The 24238-nt window shown below is 37.7% G+C and overlaps 1 protein-coding gene and 1 pseudogene across 9 annotated transcripts in view; one reads left to right on the top strand and one right to left on the bottom strand.

Moving 5' to 3' along the window:
- The window catches only part of TFDP2 (transcription factor Dp-2), a 162051-nt gene that overhangs the window by 21103 nt on the left and 116710 nt on the right, over window positions 1–24238 (bottom strand). For all 9 annotated transcript variants that reach the window (XM_022582646.3, XM_022582647.3, XM_022582648.3 and 6 more), the window contains 3 exons: window positions 23159–23280; window positions 21538–21585; window positions 1497–1659 (listed from right to left, as the gene is read on the bottom strand). In XM_022582646.3, coding sequence (XP_022438354.1) covers window positions 1497–1659; window positions 21538–21585; window positions 23159–23280 — 333 coding nt within the window. The remainder of the gene's footprint in view (window positions 1–1496; window positions 1660–21537; window positions 21586–23158; window positions 23281–24238) is intronic.
- On the top strand, window positions 11112–15651 carry LOC149749427 (large ribosomal subunit protein eL21 pseudogene; annotated as a pseudogene).

The following is a 24238-nucleotide window of genomic DNA, read 5'->3' as shown; positions in this document are numbered from 1 at the left end:
AAGAAATAAACATTCATTAAAAAATTAAGTTATGGTTACTATCATCTCAAAATAAAACCTTTATCACAATTAAGGTTGCAAAACTACAAATATTTCTACTAACGTCAAGAATTAAAGACAACATGACTACAGTTACTACTATTAACACTGTTGTGGAATACCTATAGTATGACTACATTTAAATAAAATGCAAACTGATTTATAATGATAAAAAGCATATCAGCAGTTGCCTGGAGATAGAGGGAGAGGGAGGGATGGATGACAAAGGCAGGAAGAACCTTTTGGGAGTGATGTAAATGTTTTGTGTCTTGATTATGGTGGTGATGACACAGGTGCATACAACTGTCAAAACTCACTGAATTTTACACTTGAAATGATTACATCTTATTGTATGTAAATTATTCCACAATAGATAAGGAAAAAATTTAATTGTACACTTAAGACATGTGTATTTCCCTCCCTGCATGTAATTTTATCTCCATTTTTAAAAAGTGAGAATGATTTATACGTGCTAAAAAAGAGGCTCTAAGATAAATATTGCTAAGAAAATAAAATTAAAAATGAAGCATGCAGGCTTTCTTGGCGGCGCAGTGCTTAAGAATCCGCCTGCCAATGCAGGGGACACAGGTTCGAGCCCTGGTCTGGGAAGATCCCACATGCCATGGAGCAACTAAGCCTGTGCGCCACAACTACTGAGCCCGTGTGCCACAACTACTGAAGCCCACGCGCCTAGAGCCCATGCTCCACAACAAGAGAAGCCACCACAATGAGAAGCCCGTGCACTGCAAGGAAGAGTAGCTCCCGCTCACAACTAGAGAAAGCCCACGCACAGCAACGAAGACCCAACGCAACCAAAAATAAATAAATAAAATGTAAAAATAAATGAATAAAATAAAATGAAGCATACAAAAGCATAATCACATTTGTGTTTACAATAATAAAAGAAATAAATTTTATTATATATATATGCATACAGAATGTCTGGAATGATACTCAGGAATCTGGTAATAGTGAAGAGTGCCTTTGGGGAGGCAGATTAGGGTCTGTGGTAGAGGACAGATATTTTTTATTACATACTCTTCGGTACAAGTGAATTTTTATAAACATGTTCATGTAGTATTTTTTCAATTAAAAACGAGATAAAATTTTCTTATTGACTTAGACATGGAAGAAACACTAAAAGATTCAGAAATGTATCTGAAGTCATTCAAATATAAAAAGCATATTTTTACAAAGTATGTTTCTTCAGTAACCCCCAAAGACATTTAAAAAATACTTGTCCATCTTTATGTTTAAATAAATAGTAAAAGAATTCTTTCTAAGACAAAACAAAAAAAATCAAAACAACAAAACTCCCCAACAGACAATTACGAAACCCTCAGGAGGAGTTGGGGATTCCCTAGCTTGTCTGAATCCTCGAATTGACAGAGACAACCCAGAGAGGTACACCGCTGCATCACTCATCACAGTCAATGTCAAGTGCATGATCTACCTACCGAATCAGCTGCCAAATGGTTATTTGAATTGGTGAACTCAGACACCAGCTCATCAGCTACTTCATTATATGATGTGGTACCTTTCCGCTGAACTTTCTCACACACTTTCATTGAAAAATGTCTCAAGCCTTTTCCATTTTTATCTCCTTTTTTGCTTCGTTTGCTAAAAGAGAAAAAAAATTTATACTCCATTATACTTTAGAGATTTCCTTTACAAAACATAAAATAATGTGAGAAGACAGGAATTTGATAAATTTTTCATTGAATTAAGAGATAAGGAAATGTTTTAAACTTAATTTTTGCCTTAAAAGCCTAATGAAGTGTAAAGCTAGAGTGCTTTTCTATGCCCACTCATTTATTCAATAAATATTTACTGACCAGTTACTTATTATTATGTGCCAGGTACTGTTTTACACATTGGGAGAAGATCCGTGAAAACAACAGACAAAAACTCTGCACTTGCAGAGTTTATATTCTCAATACTTATCATTTTGTATTCTATATATGCTACAGCTTTTTTTTTTTCCACCTAAAATTAAAAATACCACTATTCTCAGGTTCAGTTATCTACTCAATTTTCAATCAGAGGTCATTGGTATGAATAACAAATCCACATCTCCGGTTATCTTAAGTTAGGTTAATGCCTAGGTCTAACCTTTGATAACTTGATCATTAAAATTTCAGGGGCGCAGTTTAGTTCTACTAATATCTGAGTACCAATTATATAATAGGAACTGTATTAGGGACTAGAAGTACAAAAACGATGACCGAGGCAAAATCCTTTCCCTCAATGAGTCTTGAGGCCAGAAGAGAGACAAAACAGATATATAATGACAGATAATTCTAATATAATAATGTAAGTGCCAAGTCAGAGTTATTCACAATGTTCTATGGGAACTGGGAAGAGGGATATCTAGTCTAACTGGAGGAAGTCTTCCTGGAGTAAGAATCAGTGAAAACAATCAACAATATGAAAAGGAAATCCATGGAATGGGAGAAAATATTTGCAAACCCTTTATGTGGTAAGTGGTTAATATCTAAAATATCTAAGAAACATCTACAACTCAACAGCAAAACAAATAACACAATTAAAAAATAGGCAAAGGACACGAATAGACATTTCTCCAAAGAAAACATACAAATGGCCAACAGGTACATGAAAAGGTGTTCAACATCACTAATCGTAAGAGAAACACAAATCAAAACCACAATGACATATGATCTCACACCTGTCAGGATGACTATTATTAAAAAAAAAAAAAAGACAACAAGTGTTGGTGAGAGTGTAGAGAAATTACAGTAGAACCCTTGCACATTGTTGGTGGGAATGTAAAAATGGTACAGCTGCTATGGAAAAAAAATATGGAGGTTCCTCAAAAAATTAAAAATGGAACTACCATATAATCCAGCAATCCCATTTCTGGGTATATACCCAAAAGAATTGAAATCAGGATCTCAAAGAGATATATATCGGTCATGTTCATTGCAGCTTTATTCACAATAGTCAAGATATGGAAAACTCATAGATGGATGAATGGATAAAGAAAATGTGGGGTGTGTGTGTATGTATACACACACACACAACACACACACACTGGAATATTATTCAGTCTTGAAAAAGAATAAAACCCTGCCATATGTGACAACATGGATGAACCTGGAGGACATCATGCTAAGTGAAATGAGCCAGTCACAGAAGGACAAACATTGCATGATTCCACTCACATGAGGGATCTGAAATAGTCAAACTCACAGAAGCGGAGAGTAGAATGGTGCCTGCCAGAGGCTGGAGGGAAAGGGGAAATGGGGAGTTTGCTATGCAAAGGAACCTAGACTTTATCATATTCCATCAGTATAATTATATTTGTTTATAAGTTATTTACATGTTCTACTGTGTTATGTCCATTAAGAAATAGATGCTAAATGTACTTTTCGAAAGAATAAGGACAGATGTCTACTTTCTTTTTCCCACATCCCCAATCATCTGTGTAGTACTCACTGTGGTCACAGACTACTATTGAAATACTGGGATGCCACTAAATGGTACTGAGTAGGGGAGTGGCCTGGTGAAATTATCAGTGAGGCAGAGATTCTGGCAGCAGAGTAACTTACGAAGGGCAGAAACAGAAACAGGAAGACCTGTTGAGAGGCTACTGTAATAGCCCAGGCAAGCAGTGCTGAATTTCAGGAAACTGGTAGGACCGGATAAGAAGAGATGGATTTGCAAAAATGTTAAAGATAAAAATCAGTGGAGGACTTCCCTGGTGGCGCAGTGGTTAAGAATCTGCCTGCCAATGCAGGAGACACAGGTTCGATCCCTGGTCCGGGAAGATCCCACATGCTGCGGAGCAACTAAGCCCGTGAGCCACAACTACTGAGCCTGCACGCCAAACTACTGAAGCCCGCACGCCCTAGAGCCCGCACTCTGCAAGTACTGAGCCCGGGAGGCACAACTACTAAAGCCCACATGCCTAGAGCCCGTGCTCCACAACAAGAGAAGTCACCGCAATGAGAAGCCCATGCACCGCAACAAAGAGTAGTCCCCCACTCGCCGCAACTAGAGAAAGCCCGCACGCAGCAACGAAGACCCAACGCAGCCAAAAAAAAAAAAAAAATCAGTGGAACTAAATGATTGATCGATGTGGATTGTAAGGAAGAAGAAATAGGACAATGATCCTTAAAAGGAGGGGTCATTTGCTGAGATCAAGGAGACAGGAATGAATTCCATTTTAAACCTTCTCATTTGCACTGTCCAGTACTCTAGGTGTAACCCACATGTGTCTATTGAACACCTGGAACGTGCCAAGTCTGAATTGGGTATGCTGTCAGTGTGAAATACACACTGCATTTCAAAGACCTTCATGAGAAATGAAGGTAAAAGAGCTCATGTATAATTTTTATAACTACATGCTGAAATATATTATTTTAGACATACTAGATTAAATAAAAGATATAAAATCAATTTCACATACTTCCATCTACTTTTTAAATTGGCTGCTGGAAAATTAAAACTTACATGTGGCTTGTATTACATTCTATCGGGCAGCAATGATGTTGAGTTTGACATGCCTACAGAACATCCAAATGGGTGTATTCAACAGATAGTTGAATATATTAGTCTACAGCCAGTGGGAGAGGTCACTTACAAACTTACCAGCACATGTACCCATGCCAACTCTCCTTCCTACCAGTCTCAGAGAATTAGGTAACCCTCTTCCTTTTCAAATCTAACTTCCTTTTACAAGATGACAGCTTTATTGAAATACAATTTATGTACCATGAACTTCATCTTTTTAAAGTATACAATTCAGTGGTTTTCAAAAGGTGTGCAACCATCACAACAACCTAATTTCTTCATCCTAAAAGGAAACTCTGTACCCATGAGCAGTCATTCCTCAGCCTCCCTGCCCCCAGTACCTGGCAACCACTATTCTATTTTCTGTTTCTATGGATTTGCCTATTCTTCAATGTCAACTTTGCAAATGGAGTGCTTCTGTTTCTGTATTGTTTGCTTTCCTTGAGTTGGCCCATCCAGTTTTTTGTTTGTTTTTTGAATGTACAACCTATGATGGAAGCTGAATCTGTTCAAGACTCCAGCTCCACCTACCAGTTTGAAGGAAATACCGAGGACAGAAGAACACGTTAAACTATACAAGAGAGATGCGATACGCAAAATCTTTAGGATTTCTCTTCAGGATATATAATGTAGTTTCTTCAACTAATAATTTGTAAGGGAAAAGAGGAGCGAAAGAGTGAGAGACATACAGAGGGGGAATCTACAGATTATAAAAGACATCAATTTATTTAAATTCTGATTCATACAGACTGTAAACACACACACACACACCCCAGTTACAGGGGAGTCTGGGAACACAGCAATAGCAGCGTAGTTCTCAAACTCTCCAAATCCCTACATAAAAACAGATGGAACGACTAGGCAGCAAAACCTAAACCCCTTGACAACATTTACAACAAAACTAGATGACAAAGTACCTTCAACAAATGCCAGAATACAAACTACCAATAGCCAAAAGGCCTACACAGTAGTGTCTGCGTGGGCAGAAAAAGAGATATTCAATGAGGCTGCATTTAATGGAACTCAGAACAGAATAAGCCCAAAATAGGCAACAAGAATTTGCTAGAAAGCACAACAGGCCAATCTGAGAGCAGCAGTTGAAATGAGAAGGAGTTTTGACCTCTCAGTACCAGCTGAGTGCAAGAGGCTGCCAACAAAGACTGAAGAGGTTGCAACAATCTAGCCCGTATGACTCCCACACGTGATATTCAAGAGAAAATTAGAAATATTGGAGGTAGGCAAAGAATATATAGACAATAAGAGTATCTGAAGAAGAAAATCAAGGCAAGGGAACAGAATAAATACTAAATGCTAAGTAAGTCAAGAAAATGTTCATGAAATAAAAGGAAAAAGAGACTATCAGCCTAGAATGACAAATACCAAAACCTTCTAGTAAAACTGCTGTATTGCAAAGAAGAAGAACTTTTTAGGTATCTAGAAAAAGAGAGTATCCTATTTTTCAACAGCAAATTGTTATATTAGAAGAAAATTAATATATTTAAGAATTTGAAAGAAAGGAGGAGGCAAGGATTTTTGTATCCAGCATCTGACTTAGACAATCAGAATGACTAAAGAAACATTGACATAAAGGCCTTGTGAATGTTTATGTATAGTTACCTGCAGATGTGAGACAAAATGAGGGCTAAGAGGCAGAGAGTATAGTATTTAAATAGGCAAATGCTCAAATACTGTGGGACTATTATGTATGACTATTAGAAAAATGGGAAGAGAATGGAGAGAGCATATGTAAAAAAAATTTTTTAATGTTTTCAATAATCATGTTAATGGTCATATTAGTATTATTATTTGGGACTATTGAGCATGTACTATGGGATAAAGTCAACGAGTAATTACCATATACATTAATTCTAACATCTCACCCCCAACATCCTTAAAGATCAAGATTCTTGGAATGCAAAAGAGGATTGGGATGTAATGGAGGTTTAATAAGATTTGAATTGGAAATATCAATATGAACTCATGAAGTACTGTATCTTTGTGGGTGTGTATCTTAGCTCTCTCCATTTAAAAGGACTAGAAAATATGACCAACCTAGTAGCAGAGAGCATCCTTAGCCCCTAACTGGAGCTTGACATCTAATTCACCCTAAAGGAAACCAGAGTTTCTTAGAGAAATGGCTGATTCCATGTACAGGGCAAGAAATGGACAAGATGAACTTGGAACATCTTGCCACACCAGATAACAAACAAGCTATCAAAGACATCTAGGGTCATATCAAAAGGACTTATGAGTCAAGTATTATAGAAGAGGCTCCCACAGACCTAAGATGGGACAATTTAAGTTTCAATAGTGACAACTGCATTGTATGAAACCCATCAAATATGTTTACATTCATGAGTTTATAATGATATATTTTTTTTTTTTTTTTGCGGTACGCGGGCCTCTCACTGTTGTGGCCTCTCCTGTTGCGGAGCACAGGTTCCGGACGCGCAGGCTCAGGCGGCCATGGCTCACGGGCCCAGCCGCTCCGCGGCATGTGGCATCTTCCTGGACCGGGGCACGAACCCGTGTCCCCTGCATCGGCAGGCGGACTCTCAACCACTGCGCCACCAGGGGAGCCCTATAATGATATTTTTAGGCCACATTGTGTGGCATGTGTGGGATCTTAGTTCCCCGATCAAGGATCGAACCTGTGCCCCCTGCATTGGGAGCACAGAGTCTTAACCACTGGACCACCAGGGAAGTCGCTATAATGATATTTTTTAAAGGGAAGACTTGTTCACCTTTGGAGGAAGACAGAAACAAACTCATCATCTTGAAAACTGGTTAGTAAAGGGAAGGGATCAAGCTTTATTCTGCTTTCCTATATAAACTGTCCCTTCAGGTAAACAAACAGTAGAAGAGGAAAAGAGTCTTTCTATAAAAGTAGTGCCAGTAGTAAATGAAGTAGAAGTGACAGAATGACACTAATAGCCACACACCATGAATTAACATACAAGCATTAAGCATCAGTGGTGTTTACATCATAAAAAGAGAGATAATCAAGTGCCATGTGCCTTTTAACGGAAGAACACACTACTATCTATATTCTAGCCAAAGGATCAAACGTCAGTCTAATAAAGCCTCTGAATCTTACTGCCAAACTACAGAAATACAGGGAGCAGAAATATACTGAGATGCACGTGAGTATGCAACCAGCGAAATCTAGACTGTGGGAAATTTGATAGGTCAAAAGGCCTAGTTCCTTCCACAACTACAGTATAGGAAAATAATGGGACAGAGGAAAATTCTATATATAAAAGACAATCAACTTTTGTTTTTAGTGAGCAAGACTAAAATGTTCCAAAGGATGCACATTTAGGTGATAAAACTAATTAAACATGCAAGAAAGTGATAACTATAAAAATCAGGGTAATGGTTATTTATAGGGGAGAGAGGGGATGCGGGCATATGGAGGGGCTTCTGGGGTTCTACTTCCTCATCTGGTGATGGTTACAAGAGTGTTTGCCTTAAAGTAACTCATTAGTTATACATTTGATTTTTGGTGATTTTCTGTATCTGTATTTTATTTGACAAAATTTTAAGAAAAGCAAACAAACAAAACATGACATTTGAAACAACTCGAAATCTGAATGCTTACTAGATATTTGATATTAAGGAATTACTGCTAATTTTCTTAGGTATAATAATGATACGTTTAAAAATGAGTCTTTTTAGAAATAAATACTGAGATATGATGAAGATGATAGGATGTCCTGGATTTGTTTTAAAATAATATAGAAGGGGTAGGGACTTCCCTGGTGGTCCAGTGGTTAAGAATCCATCTTCCAATGCAGGCGACGCGGGCTCAATCCCTGGTCAGGGAACTAAGATCCCACATGCTGTGGGGCAACTAAGCCCGTACACCACAACTAGAGAGGCTGCGTGCCACAACTACAGAGCCCATGTGCTCTGGAGCCTGCACACCACAACTAGAGAGCTGTGCACCGCAACTACTGAGCCCGCGTGCTCTGGAGCCCGTGCACCACAACTAGAGAGAAACCCACGCACCGCTACGAAGAGCCCGCACACGGCAACAAAAGTTCCTGTGTGCCGCAACTAAGACCTGACACAGCCAAAGATAAAAAATAAACAAATAAAATAATATAGAAGGGGTATATACAAAACAAGATACACCATTATTGCTTAAGTTCAGAGATGGGTACATAGGAGGCTCATAATATGAACCATCTACTTCTATATTTAAAATTTTCCAAAATAAAGAGTTTTTTAAAAAAGAAGAGAAAAATAATGGTTCTAGCATATCCTCGGTTATTTACATAGATTTAGTCCTTAGGCTCAGTTTCCTCCACTCAGCCCAGCCTTCTCAGGAAGGGGTCCTTATACATCACGATACCGTATTAATACAAAGGAGAACTCAACATGTCCAATCCGTAACTCCTGATCCTACCCCAGTTCTCATCTAGGTGAGTGACGGCACCATCCACCCAATCACCCGAGCCAGAAACAACAGATTCATCCTAATCTCCCTTTCTATCGAATCAGTCTAATTCTGTCAAATCTAATCTAAGTCTTGTCCTAAAGAGCTCTTAAATTCAACCTCTTCTCTCTGTTCCCACTGCCCTAGTTCAGGCCCTCATAATCTCTCTCGGAATATAACTAGACATAAAATAGAATGAAATAATGCCATTTACAGCAACATGGATGGACCAAGAGATTATCATACTAAGTGAAGTCAGAAAGAGAAAGACAAATACCATATGATATTGCTTATATGCGGAATATTTTAAAAAATGATACAAATGAACTTATTTTTACGAAACAGAAATATACTCACAGACATAGAAAACAAACTTATGGTTCCTGAAGGGGAAAGGGTGAGGGAAGGAGGATAAACTAGGAGTTTGAGGTTAAAATATACACACTACTATATATAAAATAGATAACCAACAAGAACCTACTGTATAGCACAGGGAACTATATTCAATATCTTATAATAACCTATAAGGGAAAAGAATCTGAAAAAATATATATATATATATACAGACACAAACAATATATAATTGAATCACTCTGCTGTACACCTGAAACTAATACTGTAAATCAACTGTATTTCAATAAGTTTTTTTTTTTTAAAGGAAAAAAAAGAATATAATTAGAGCCATATAACTGTTTTCCTTTGTGCTGCGTAGAGGCAAGGGCTTTCAATCCCTCCTCCACATGGCCATCCTGGTGACCTTTCTACATAACCCTAATAACCTGGTGCTAATGGTAGTAAAGAGCATATACTCCCTGAATTTAAGTGTGTACCAGTCATTGGACTAAGTAATTTCATTTCTCAAAAGAATCCATCAATTCCTGTCTGCTACATACATTTCCCCACACAACCCACTCTATGCTGATCTGTCCTTAGAGTTTAGTGTATTTAGACATAAATGGCTAGTCACACCTAAATTTACGTAATTAGTGCAAGTCAGGTAACAAAATACTTAAGAATTGCTAGAGACAGGAGTTATTTTGAAAGAAATATGTTGTGTGTGGGATTTTACATTTATGTTAAGAATTGGACAATGGCTTAAAGTAAATAAAATCCTTAACTCAGTGTTTACATACTTTTTAAAAGCCAGGGATGAAGCAGGGTTGTTGTTTTTCATATAATTCTAGGTCTTTTTTAAAAAGAGAGTAATAAGACAATCATACAGTAGTTTTGGGGGGATCACTTGACTAATTTGCCCTCTGCAGTCATACCTGGATAATATTTAAAGGAAGAAACTAGATAGGAATAACTAGATTTTTAACAACTATTAAATGCTTATGAACATATTCTCAAAACACAGATATAAGACTGTAGTATGAGTTTTATACTGTTAGTTCAGTGTATGAATTGATAGACTTGAAGAAAGCTGTGGCTAAGTATCAACACTGGTAAACTACTTATTAACTATATATTTTCAGCAGTTTACTTCATTTAGCTCTGATCCCACAGTTTTCCTTGATCTGAAAAATACAGACATAAATACCCATCTTGCTGTGAGGATTAAATCATACATCACATATAAAACTGGTCCAGGAAGATCCCACATGCCATAGAGCAACTAAGCCCGTGCGCCACAACTACTGAGCCTGCGCTCTAGAGCCCGCGAGCCACAACTACTGAGCCCACGTGCCACAACTACTGAAGCCCGCGCGCCTAGAACCTGTGCTCCGCAACAAGAGAAGCCACCGCAATGAGAAGCCTGCGCACCGCAAAGAAGAGTAGACCCCACTCGCCGCAACCAGAGAAAGCCCACACGCAGCAACAAAGACCCAACGCAGCCAAAAATAAATAAATTAATTAACTTTTTTAAAAAAAGAAATTAAGCCTGATCTTTGGAAGGCTGGTGGAGCAGCATGCCAAAACCCAATCAATGTCTACATTAAAATTCAACAGAATTTAGAATGGCTAATACCTGCAGTACACAGATAGGAGATTTGGTTCTGCAACCAATTCTATAAACCACTTCTTTAAAAGTTAAGTGAACAACGCCTCTAGTAAAAGAACATTAAAAGGTAAAAGGCTATATAAAGAACTCAACAACAACAAAACCAACTCAACTCAAAAATGGACAAAGGACTTGAAAAGATGTTTCTTCCAAGAAGATATACAAACGGCCAGTAAGTACATAAAAAGATGATCAACATCACTAATCATTAGGGAAATGCAAATCAAAACCACAATGAGACACCACTCACACACATTAGGATGGCTATTATTAAAAACAACAACAAAAAACAGTTAAGTGTTGGGAGGATGTGGAAAAATTGGAGCCTTCGTGCACTGCTGGTGGGAATGTAAAACGGTGCAGCCATTGTAGAAAATACTATGGTAGTTCCACAAAAAACTGAGCATATAATTACCATATGATCCAGCAATTCCACTTTAGGGTATATACCCAAAGAAATTTAAAGTAGGGTCTCAAACAGATGTTTGTATACCCACATTCATACCAGCAATATTCACAATAGCCAAAAGGTGAAAACAACCCAAATATCTATCAATAGATGAATGAATAAACAGAATGTGGTAAATGCACATAACAGATTCTTCAGCTTTTAAAAAAATGAAATTCTGATACAACATGAATGAACCTTGAAGACATGATAAGTGAAATAAGCCAGACACAAAAGGGTAAATATTGTATGATTCCTCTTATATGAGGTACCTAAAATAGTCGAATTTATAAAGACAGAAAGTAAAACTATGGTTACCGCAGACTGGAAGAGGAGAAAGTGGGGAGTTATTGCTTAATCAGTGAGGAGTGGCAGTATGGGATGGTGAAAAAGTTCTGCAGATGGATACTGGCAACAGATGCACAATAATTTCTTATTTATTTTCTCAGTGGTTTTTTTGCTTTTGAACTTATTTATGTTTTGTTGTCTTTTGTGCTTAAGTGTTGATGGCTTCATGAGCCTGAATATCTATAAAATAAGATGTTGTGGTTTTAGCATTTCATCATTATTTCAAAAAAAGTCAAACTCAGTATACAAGGGAACATGCTTCTGAGCAAAACAAACTTTATTGTTCTTCATTCTCTAAACTATTTCCATTGTCACATCTGGCTTACTACTACTGTCACCACATTCAGAAAAGATGTGCCTTTCTTGACAAAAATAGTTCAGGAATGCTTGTGTTTCCACCACAAAATGAGGGTTAAAGCCAAAATAACTCAGGACTTCCCTATCGGTCTAGTGGTTAAGATTCCGTGCTTCCACCGCAGGCGACGCAGGTTCAATCCCTGGTGGGGGAAGTTCCATGTGCTGCGCAGTGCGGCCAAAAAAACCCAAAGTTAATTTAGCTTTGTTAAACTTAAAAAAACTTAAAGTTAAACTTTCCTAATTTAGCTAATAATTTAAAATGATAAATTTAAAACCAGGCTTATTTTAAAAATTTAAATGGTTGAAAAATGTTATAAAAATAAATGTCTACATTTTCATGTATCTTCTATACGCTTTTGGGTTACATTAGACAAATTAACCTTATAATGTCACATGTGACAAAAATTAACTCAAGATGGATCAAAGATCTAAATGTAAGAGCAAAGCCATAAAACTCTTAGAAGAAAATACAGGCGTTAAGTCTTTGTGATCTTGGATTTGACAATGTTTTTTCTTTTTTTAAATAAGACAGGACACCAAAAGCATAAGTAACACAAGAAGAAAAAAAAAAACCCAACAGATAAACATAATCAAAATTTAAAACTTCTGTGCTTCAAGTAGGTGAAAAAACAATCCATAGAATAGGAGAATTATTTTGCAAATCATGTATCAGATAAGGGTCTTGTATCTATAATCCATAAAGAATTCTTACAACTCAATAGAAAAAACAACAACCACCCAAAAGATCGGAATAGAGTTTTTCAAGGAACATATTTAGACTTCCTTTCAGCAATAATGCCATCTTCTAGTAATTCACCAAAATGATCAACACAAAGGGATGGAGGAGTACCCGCTATATGTTCTCTAGGCCTTTTAGAAAACATGGAGTTGTTCCTTTGGCTACAAATATGCCAATCTACAAGAAAGATGATATTGTAGACATCAAGGGAATGGGCACTGTTCAAAAGGGAACACCCCATAAATGCTACCAGAAGACTCTACAATGTCACCCAGCTGCTGTTGGCACTGTTGTAAACAAACGAGTTAAGGGCAAGAGTCCTGCAAAGAGATTATGAAGCAAATTAAGCACTCTAAGAGCTAAGATGGCTTCCTGAAACGTGTGAAGGAAAATGATCAGAAAAAGAAAAAAGCCAAAGAGAAAGGTACTTGGGTTCAATTGAAGCACCAGCCTGCTCCACCTAGAGATGCACACTTTGTGAGAACCAATGGAAAGGAGTCTGAGCTGCCAGAACCCAGTCCCTATGAATTCATGGCATGATAAAAAAAAAAACAAAAACACAAAAGACCTCCAAACTGTAAAAACGTTTCTCTTAATTGAGTAGAAGTGTGTATCCCCTTCCCCAAAGAAATATTTAAAGCAAATTTCAATTGTGTCCTAATTCAGTGGGTCATTACTATTCAAATTTAGTGTTTTTTTCTTTCTGGAAGATGTGAGGTGGTTTATTGTGCAATATATTTCATTGGTTAGAAGCTGCCAGAAATTATTTATAAGATATTTATACTAGTAAGATAAAAAAAAGACTTGGGACAGCTGCATGTGAATCAATAAAGTTAGAACACACCTTCACATCATGCACAAAAGAAATTCAAAATGGCTTAAAGACTTAAACATAGGACACGACACCATAAAACTCCTAGAAGAGAGCATAGGCAAAACATGCTCTGACATAAATCAATCATACCAATGTTTCCTTAGGTCAGTCTCCCAAGGCAATAGGAATAAAAACAAAAATAAACAAATGGGATCTGATCAAACTTAGAAGGTTTTGCACAGCAAAGGAAACCACACACACACACACAAAAAACCAAAAAGACAACCTACAGACTGGGAGAAAATATTTGCAAATGATGCAACAGACAAGGGATTAACTTCCAAAATAATACAAACAGCTCATACAACTCAACAACAACAACAAAAAACAACCCAATCAAAAAATGGGCATAAAATCTTAATAGACATTTCTCCAAAGAAGACATACAGATGGCCAGTAGCCCCAAGAAAAGATGTTCAACATCACTAATTATTAGAGAAATGCAAATCAAAACAACAATGAGGTACCCACCTCACACCAGTCAGAATGGCCATCACTGGGACTTCCCTGGTGATCCAGTAGTAAAGAATCTGCCTTATAATGCAGGGCAAGCAGGTCCGATCCCTGGTCAGGGAACTAAGATCCCACATGCCACGGGGCAGCTAAGCCCATGTGCCACAACTACAGAGCCCACGCACCCTGGAACCTGCACGCCACAACTAGAGAAGAGAAAACTACAACTAGAGAGAAGCCTGCGCGCCACAACGAATGATCCCACATGCCTCAACAAAGACCCCATGTGCCACAACTAAGACCCAACACAGCCAAAAATAAATAAATTAAATAATAAATAAATAAATAAATCTTTAAAAAAGCAGGGCCATCACTAAAAAGTCTACAAATAGGAAATGCCAGAGAGGGTGTGGAGAAAAGAAAACCCTCATGCACTGTTGGTGGGAATGTAAGCTGGTGCAGCCACTATGAAGAACAGTATGGAGGTTCCTCAGAAAACTAAAAATACAACTACCATATGATCCAGCAATCCCACTCCTGGGCATATACCCAGACAAAACTATAATTCAAAAAGACACATGCACCCCTATGTTCACAGCAGCACTATTCACAATAGCCAAAACATGGAAACAACCTAAATGTCCATCAACAGATGAATGGATAAAGATGTGGTACATATATACAATGGAATACTACTCAGCCACAAAAAAGAATGAAATAATGCCACTTAGAGCAACATGGATGTAACTAGAGATTATCATACTAAGTGAAGCAAATCAGAAAGAGAAAGACAGATACCACATGGTATCACTTGTATGTGGAATCTAAAATATGGCACAAATGAATCTATGTACAAAACAGCAACAGACTCACAGATATAGAGAACAGAGTTGCCAAGGGGGAGGGGGTGGGAGAGGGGCAGAGTGGGAGTTTGGGATTAGCAGATGTAAACTATTATATACAGGATGGATAAACAACAAGGTCCTACTGTATAGCACAGGGAACTATATTCAATATTCTGTGATAAACCATAATAGAAAAGAATGTAAAAAAGAGAATGTCTATACGTGTATAACTGAGTCACTCTGCTGTACAGCAGAGATCAGCACAACATTGTAAATCAGCTATACTTCAATAAAAAGAAAACAAGATATGAAAAGATGCTCAACATCATTAACCATTAGGGAAATGCAAATCAAAACCAAAATGAGGGGCTTCCCTGGTGGCGCAGTGGTTGAGAGTCCGCCTGCCGATGCAGGGGACACGGGTTCATGCCCCGGTCAGGGAAGATCCCACATGCCGCGGAGCGGCTGGGCCCATGAGCCATGGCCGCTGGGCCTGGGCGTCCGGAGCCTGTGCTCCGCAACGGGAGAGGCCACGACAGTGAGAGGCCCGCGTACCGCAAAAAAAAAAAAAAAAAAAGAGATACCATTTCACATCTACAAGTATGGCTATAATAAAAAAAGATGGAGAATAAGTATTGGCAAGGATGTGGAGAAACTGGAACCTTTTGCTGGTGGGAAGGTAAAATGGTACAGCCACTCTAGAAACTGTCTGTTAGCACCTCCACTCCTAAGTATATAATCCAAGAGAAATGAGAACTTATATCCATGTAAAAACTTGTTCACAAATGTTCATAGCAGTAGTTATAATAGCCAAAAAGTAAAAACAACTCAAATGTCCATCATCAATGAACAAATATAGACAAAATGTGGTATATCCATACAATGTTATATAATTGGGCAATAAAAAGGAATGAAGTACTAATATATGCCACAACATGTAATTTTTATGTGTGTGGAGACAGGATGGCAGGAACAGTGGATCTGGAGGGTTGAGAAGGTTCCACTGGCCCAGGTACTCCTTGGATAGTTTTTTCATTTCATTGCCCTCAGCACCTCCCCTGCCAATTCCTTCTTGCTTTTTAATACCTGCCAACTCTGAGCCTGGGGCCTCTCCATGTCAGTGCAGGCGAGAGCAGCTTCCAAATCTGACTTCTCCCATGCGTATTTTGGGATGTGGATTTCTCTACTTTCACTTGTCATCATTATAATCACACCAGCTTTCACCTTCAAGTCCTTGGAAAATCTACATCTCTATCATGTTTTACGGCAATTTAAGAGATTTATTTTTTATTATTTTTTTACACAAAAAATTTTATTATGATCTTAGGGGCTGGGGATTAAAAATGGGTGTTCAGCCCATCATCTCAAACTGGAAGCCCCCTATCTAAATCTTTTTTTTTTTTTTTTTTTTTTTGGCGGTACGCGGGCCTCTCACTGTTGTGGCCTCTCCCGTTGCGGAGCACAGGCTCCGGACGCGCAGGCTCAGCGGCCATGGCTCACGGGCCCAGCCGCTCCGCGGCATGTGGGATCTTCCCGGACCGGGGCACGAACCCATGTCCCCTGCAACAGCAGGCGGACTCTCAACCACTGCGCCACCAGGGAAGCCCTCTAAACCTTAAATAAGTGGAGTTTACACATTTTCCTAAAACCTGAGCTCTCTGAAACACCAAGACCCTCTTTCCAAATAACACCAAAATTTGGCCACAGGATGTACACACTATCATCTCTATTAGTCCCTAAATCAAAAAAAAAAAGAACCAGTAGGAAGCATTCCTTGCCAAATAAAACCGAATCGAAAATTTTTTTAATATTTAAGAAAATAAAACTACTAATACAGCACAGTTTGAAAAGCATGCTGTATTTTATTTCATTTGAAGTATTCATAATTTCATATTCATAGGAAGTATTTAAAAGAATTACTCCCAAGGAATAAAAAGTATTTATTTTTCCAGGCACTTAACTAGAATCCACAATCACTGTCTTTTTATATTTTCCCATAATAATTTATATTTATTTACAAAAGTAATATTAAACTCAAATTTGTAGTATAACAGTATACCTCCGGGTATAAGTTATAATAAATGTATTCCATTTACATAAGAAATTATATAAAATATACAATAAAAACCTCATTTCCCATTCAAATAAGTTAACTGGAATGTTTAAATCAGCAAAATAATTTAGTAATTTAGTAAAATAATTTAGGAAAAAAACCCCAAACCCCACTTTCCTGTACATATGTATTCATTGTGTGTGTGTTGGGGGGGATTGTTGAATGGGAAGTAAATGTTGATCACTTACAGATCTTCACTTTCTCCCCACCCTGGGTTATGTCATCCAGGCCTGTGACGAATTACAAGCTGATGATACTACTTATACACTAACGATATGATCACTTAGATAACTAATAAACTTATCAAACTTCGTATGTCCAGAACAAAACTCAATTCCTCCCCAAACCTACTCCTAACTACAGTAAGTCTAAATGGCATCAATATTCACCCAGCTCTCACTGCAAAAAAACAGGAGCCATCTTTTATTTCTCTCTTCCCTTCATCCAATCTATCAATAAATCCTGTTGATTCTATTTCCAAAATTTATCCATTTTTTTCTTCCATCTCCACTGCCAGGCCAGTGTGCCCTGCAACAGCCTTCTAACTGATTTCCCTGCTTCTGTTCTTGTCTTCTCAGAGTCCATTCCCCCTCAGCAGTCAATGTAAATTAGATCATGTCACTTCCCTACTTAAAACCCTGTTTAGAATAAAAACCAGATTCTCTACCATGACCTACAAGGCTTTTCATGTTCTGACTCTTGCCTACCTCTCCATCCTCATCCCACATCACTCTTTGACTTTCTCACTCTCTCCAAGCCACTGTGCTTCCCCAAATACAACAACCTCGTTCCTCACTTAGAAGCTCTGCATTTGCCATTCCTTCTGCCTAGAACCCCTGGCTCCCTGAGGGTATTTACATGCCTGTCTTCCTTGCACTCAAATGTCACCCCCTTAGAAAGGCCTTTCTAAGGTAGCCACCATCCTTCCAATACTCTACAAATCGTCCTTCTTAGTTTTCTACATACCACCTATCACAATCTAAAATTATCTTATTTTGTTTATTGCTCCCCCATCCCCAATATAAGCTCTTTAACGGGCACTTATCTATTTTGTTTATTATTCTTGCCAATGCCTAGAACATACCAACATTTATCACATCAAAATATTTGTTGGCGCAGTGGTTAAGAATCTGCCTGCCAATGCTGGGGACACAGGTTCGAGCCCTGGTCCGGGAAGATTCCACATGCCGCGGAGCAAGTAAGCCCGTGCGCCACAACTACTCAGCCTGTGCTCTAGAGCCCGCGAGCCACTACTGCTGAGCCCGTGTGCCACAACTACTGAAGCCTGCATGCCTAGAGCCCATGCTCTGCAACGAGAAGCCACCGCAATGAGAAGCCTGCACACCGCAACAAAGAGTAGCCCCCGCTAGCCACAACTAGAGAAAGCCCGCACGTGGCAACAAAGATCCAACACAGCCAAAACTAAATAAATAAATTAATTTAAAAACAATTGTTGAACAAACAACTTCATAAACATCACTGAAGCAGTACAGATATTATATTGATTTTTATTAGCTTATTATAGTTTAAATTATATTAGTTTATTATAAATTATTAGTTTATTCTAAATAAAAGGGTTTTAACTGTATTCCAACAGAATTTTTAAAAAAAGGTCTTAAGATTACATGAGCACAAAGGAACAGTGAAACACCACTGTGCTAAATCCTAGTCATTTAAGACAGGAATACAGTAATACATATGCAGGCTATTGCCATTGCCCATCACACATCCAGGACCTTCTCTCCACCCAAGAGATCCCAAATAGGTCCCCCTTCCCTATTTGGAAAAGATGCATTTAGAAGACACCACCATATTCTGTCCAAAGGGAGAAAGAGAAAGTGAGCAAACATCTTTCAGGATCAAAACCCCCGGCAAGACCAGAAAGGGGGCTTTCGCAGCTCCTTCCACAAGCTCTTTGCAAACAAGTCCAGTGGATCAGAACACAGGGAAAAAAACCAATTAGAATACATCAATGGATCTTTAACCAACAAAAAATTTCTTCAGAAACTGACTTGCTCTCGCAAATGAACCTGACGAAGGAATAGCTGTGTAAAACATACTTAAGGTTGTACTGTCAAGTGTAAGATGAGGATAAAACGGTGGTATTTATCTGTGTGGGAGTATGTGTGTGTGTGTTTTATCTCTCTCTCTCTCTTTCACTCTCTCTCTCCATATCCCTGAGGAACAGTAATAAAAATAATTACATATGATACTAAATCAACATATAAGACATTAAAGAGATGAAGAAGATTACTTTGGGTTGAGAGCTGGCTTTTTGAAGCTCAGCACTTGGGAAAAGGGAACAGAAGACTTTTCTCAGCATTACAGAAAAACACATAAATTTCGAGAAAAATAACACTTGTAAGGTCAACAACAACAAAAGAAAACCACACGTAGTAATTTTTGTGGCTTGATTAGGGAGAGGGAATGGGATTCATTATAGAAAAGTTATATTAAAGAATAAAAAGAGAATAATAAAAAGCACTCGGAAAAAAGGCCACTGAACCAAATGCAGAAAGGGAAAGTCGAATCAGTGGCTATACCAATGAATTTAATCTGGTACTTTTATATGTGCTCTTTAGAGTTTTCTCTCTTATAAAGAATAAAAAGAACCTTGTTTTTTATATTATTTGCAATACATAGGTGCCACCGATCATAACTAATGAATAGTTCCATTTTAAGGCCTTAAATAGTGCTAAATATATGGTTAAAAAAACTTGTGCTGGTCTTCCCTGGTGGCGCAGTGGTTGAGAGTCCGCCTGCTGATGCAGGGGACATGGGTTCGTGCCCCGGTCCGGGAAGATCCCACATGCCGCGGAGTGGCTGGACCCGTGAGCCATGGCCGCTGAGCCTGCGCGTCCGGAGCCTGTGCTCCGCAACGGGAGAGGCCACAGCAGTGAGAGGCCCGCGTACCGCAAAAAAAAAAAAAGTGTGCTGCTGACCTTTCCAAGGATATACATGAAGAAAAACCAGTATGAGCCAGAATTTCCATTAGAGAGAAAAGACCATCTCGCCATATATGTCTATATGATATAGCAGTTCCTCAGACATGATTTTATCTGTTCAAAACAGTTAAGATGTGAGAAGTAAGCTACAAAGGCCACCAAGGAACTAAAGCAGAGCTAGTGTCAATGCAAGAAAACACACATTCTTTTATACAGCCCCAAGGTCCTCACTCAGAACCTATTCACTTTTATTTTAGACTGAATTCTAACACATCTGGCCAAGTAGTTTCTCAGTGCACAGCAAATCAGAGAAAGCAACGAGAAACTGGAGAAACAGAAAACTATTGTATTGAAAGCAGACGACCTAACAGGAGAAAAGAGATGAAAACACAATTGACAAAAGCAATTCCAAAATCTCAGAATCAAAAGTAAATTTTAAAAAGCATTGATGACAAGGTTTTATCTAAAATAGTAACTATCTTACAGAACTCAACAGCCTCTGAGATTACATGTCTTGTTTTAACATAGTGTGACATTAATACGATATTCAGTAGAGTGGCTTTTGTGGAACACTGAACTTAAGTTCAAATAACGACCCTAAAGTGATAGTTTTCAATCCTGGAGTTTCTGACTTAGTAGGCAATTGCAGTTTATTCAACAGACCACAGGTGATTCTGATGCACACCAAGAACTGAGAACCACTGTCCTAATTAGTCTAAGGAAAGGTTATATTACACTGGCTGTCTTACTTAAGAAAAAAGTGAGATGTAATGTACAACATGATAGAGTAACACTGATGCATGTTATATATGAAAGTTATTAAGAGTAAATCCTAAGAGTTCTCATCACAGGAAAAACATTTTTATTTTTTAGTTCTTTAATTTTATACCTATATGAGATGGCAGATGTTCACTAAACTTACTGTGATAGTCGCTTCATGATGTATGTAAATCAAGTCATTATGCTGTATACCTTAAACTTACACAGTGCTGTGTGTCAATTATATCTCAATAGGGCTGGAAGGAAAAAAACGAAGTGAGAATTTACTATGACCTTTAAATGTGTTCAATGAAACTTGCTTTTAAAAAGTTTGTGTATTTGGGGGTAATGGGGAGTATTCACTTTGGCAAAACACTTCAACTCCCAAAAGGAGGGAGGGGGCTAAATGGCATACTGCCAACAGACAGTCTACTCACAGAATAGTATCTTTTGAAACCACACAAATACAATAAATTTATGTAATGATGAATGAAGCAGAATACTCAGTGTGGAATGAAATAACGGTAGAAACTCAACAAAGTTAAAGTTATATGAAGAAAAACATCTCATTAGAGTCTGGGTACCAAACCCCTCTCTATGCAGTAGCATCTCCTAAACAAAATAGTTAAACTTATACTCACCTTTCTGAAAAATCAGAGTCTATAAATTCTCTAGCCCGTTTTCTATCACTGAAAAGAAAAAAAGATACCATAAAAAGAACATGCATAAAGAACTTTATTTCATGAATAGTTTATTGTAACTTGTCTAATTCCACATGGAAAATATCCAAACACAAAAGTAACAAATATAAAAGATACGTACATGAAATAAAAACTTAAATTTTATCACTGGACAAAGAAATCACATGATAGCCATAGTCTGAAATGAACTCAATGAATCTTTAGGGAGGAAAATACTGCAGATTTATACAGGAGAAGGCATAGAAAAGTTTTATTTGCTCTGGGAGAAATGACTATAAAAACATTAGATAATCAGACTACCCCCAGCATAAAGCACAGCTGGTGGTGAAAATAGCCAAACTCTGGTCATCTCCTAAGTAGGCCAACACTACTGGCACAGGCTTGGCTTTCATTAAATTATCTCTCAAGGCTATGAAAAAATCCAAGATTTTTAGATCTTAGATCTACATGAGAAATGTTGTTAACGACTGAATAAAGGCAAAGGAATTACAGGTGACTCTGTCACTTCATCTTATTTGATAATGGAAAAGACATTATGTATACACATGAAACTCTGCTGTCTCTGTCTGTGTGTATGGCTTAAAGCACTTTGCCAGGATTGTTATTTCGTTCATTTCCTTAATATCCTTGAAGCAAGGAGATTCTTACTCAACCAAGATTTACTGTCTGTTTGCTAGAACTCACAATTGTAAGTCAATGATAGAACCACCAGTGTGGCCTGCCACCTTGGAAATAACTTCTAAAGTGACAAACTAAAACCGAATCATTTATTTTACTACTTCTTTTCTTTTATGGAAGGATGAGATGCTAAAATGATAAGGAGTGGAGAAAGGTTGAATGAAGGTATTTTACAGGTAAAGAAACATAGAGATTTGACACTAAAAGTGGCAAATGAGTAACAAAGAAGGGATACTGATTTAATTGCCCAGTGTTTAAAGGAACGAAGATAAAACTCAATGAAAGTTTTAATATATTTGGGCTCTTTTTCCTAGTTCCTTTTCTGGTTTTAAAGGAAATAAACATGCTGGTTTTAAGGGGAAGTTCTGAGTACACACACACGTATATATAAAACTCCTTTCTAATGTTTGTTAAAACAATATAAAATGCAGTTTTTACATCTCCAAAGTGGCTAAATGTCACAATCATAAAAAGTAGTCTTCTTTCAGAGTTGAAGAAAGAAGATTCAGTTACAAGTTACTGTTCTATTTTTCTGTTTAATAATGGTTGCTCCAGGGATTTCCCTGGTGGTCCAGTGGTTAGGTCTCCACGCTTCCACTGTAGGGGGCACAGGTTCAATCCCTGGTTGGGGAAGTAAGATCCTGCATGCTGTGGTGGTGCAGCCTAATTAATTAATTAAAATAAAATTTTAAAAAATGGTTGCTCCAGAGCTGATTTATATCTAGGATATAAAGTGAAATAAAATAGGTGATTTTAAAGGAAACATATGAGTTTTTAAGAACATAAAACAAGAACAGAAGACAAGATAGTGAGAAAAAAAGATCAGAACTTAAAAAAAAAAAAAAAGGTTTTTAAGAATGGTAATTTGCAGTACCACTCTTACCCAGGGACCCAGCCAGTAGCTTCTGCTATGTGTGTCTGAGTAACCATTGCTGGTGCAGGGGTATATGGACTCCCAATCAGAACACTTCCTGAACTGGTTAGTCTCTGTGGTGTACTTATAATCTGTAAAGTCAGGACAAAGAAAAAAATATTCTTAGTTATTAAGGAAAACCTACAGGCAGAAAATAATGCTGAATGCTAACCTATACACAAGGAGTAAACCTTACTGTCTAAAATGTACTTAATATCAATCATCTAAATATAAGCAATACCTCTGATACATTTATATTCTGAGATCTTAAAGCACAAGTATCCTGAATACTGATATGAAGTCACAATGTAGATTTCAGCAAGTGAACAGCAATTGGGAGGGATTAAGTTGGCAACTGACAACATTTTAAAAATCAGAAAAATGAAAAGCTTTCTTTGAAATTATGGAACCTAATTTCAGTTGAACTCTATTTACTAGAACTGGGGTAACAGCAAATTAATTCTTCACAGTCCAAAACATATACAAAGACATAATACAATTTGGATTCTTATACAACTTTACCTGTTTTTTTTCAAGAGCATTTCCTCATGTCATTAAATATTCTTCAAAGACATTTTAAAGACCATAAAACACTCTGTCACGTGGATTAATTATCTATTATTAGATTTTTATGAATATTCAAATATTAAATATTATAAATAATGCTGTGATAAACATTTCTATAAAATGATATTGGCTTTAATTTCTATTTCCTACGGATGGACTCCAGAAAGGGAATTAATGGAACTAAGGATATGGACTTTTTAAAAAATTTTTATTTATTTTGGGGACTTCCCTGGTGGCGCAGTGGTTAAGAATCTGCCTGCCAATGCAGGGGACATGGGTTCGAGCCCTAGTCCGGGAAGATCCCACATACCACGGAGCAACTAAGCCCGTGTGCCACAGCTGCTGAGCCTGCGCTCTAGAGCCCGTGCTCCACAAGAGAAGCCATGGCAATGAGAAGCACGCACACTGCAACGAAGAGTAGCCCCAGCTCACCGCAACTAGAGAAAGCCCGTGCGTAGCAATGAAGACCCAACACAACCAAAA

This window comes from Delphinapterus leucas, chromosome 4, assembly GCF_059928025.1.
Source record: "Delphinapterus leucas isolate spDelLeu-1000000601 "Yukka" chromosome 4, BTC_Dleu_Yukka2, whole genome shotgun sequence".
Lineage (NCBI taxonomy): Eukaryota > Metazoa > Chordata > Mammalia > Artiodactyla > Monodontidae > Delphinapterus > Delphinapterus leucas.
Note: the sequence above shows the minus strand (reverse complement) of the source record. Positions and strands in the feature narration are given on the sequence as shown.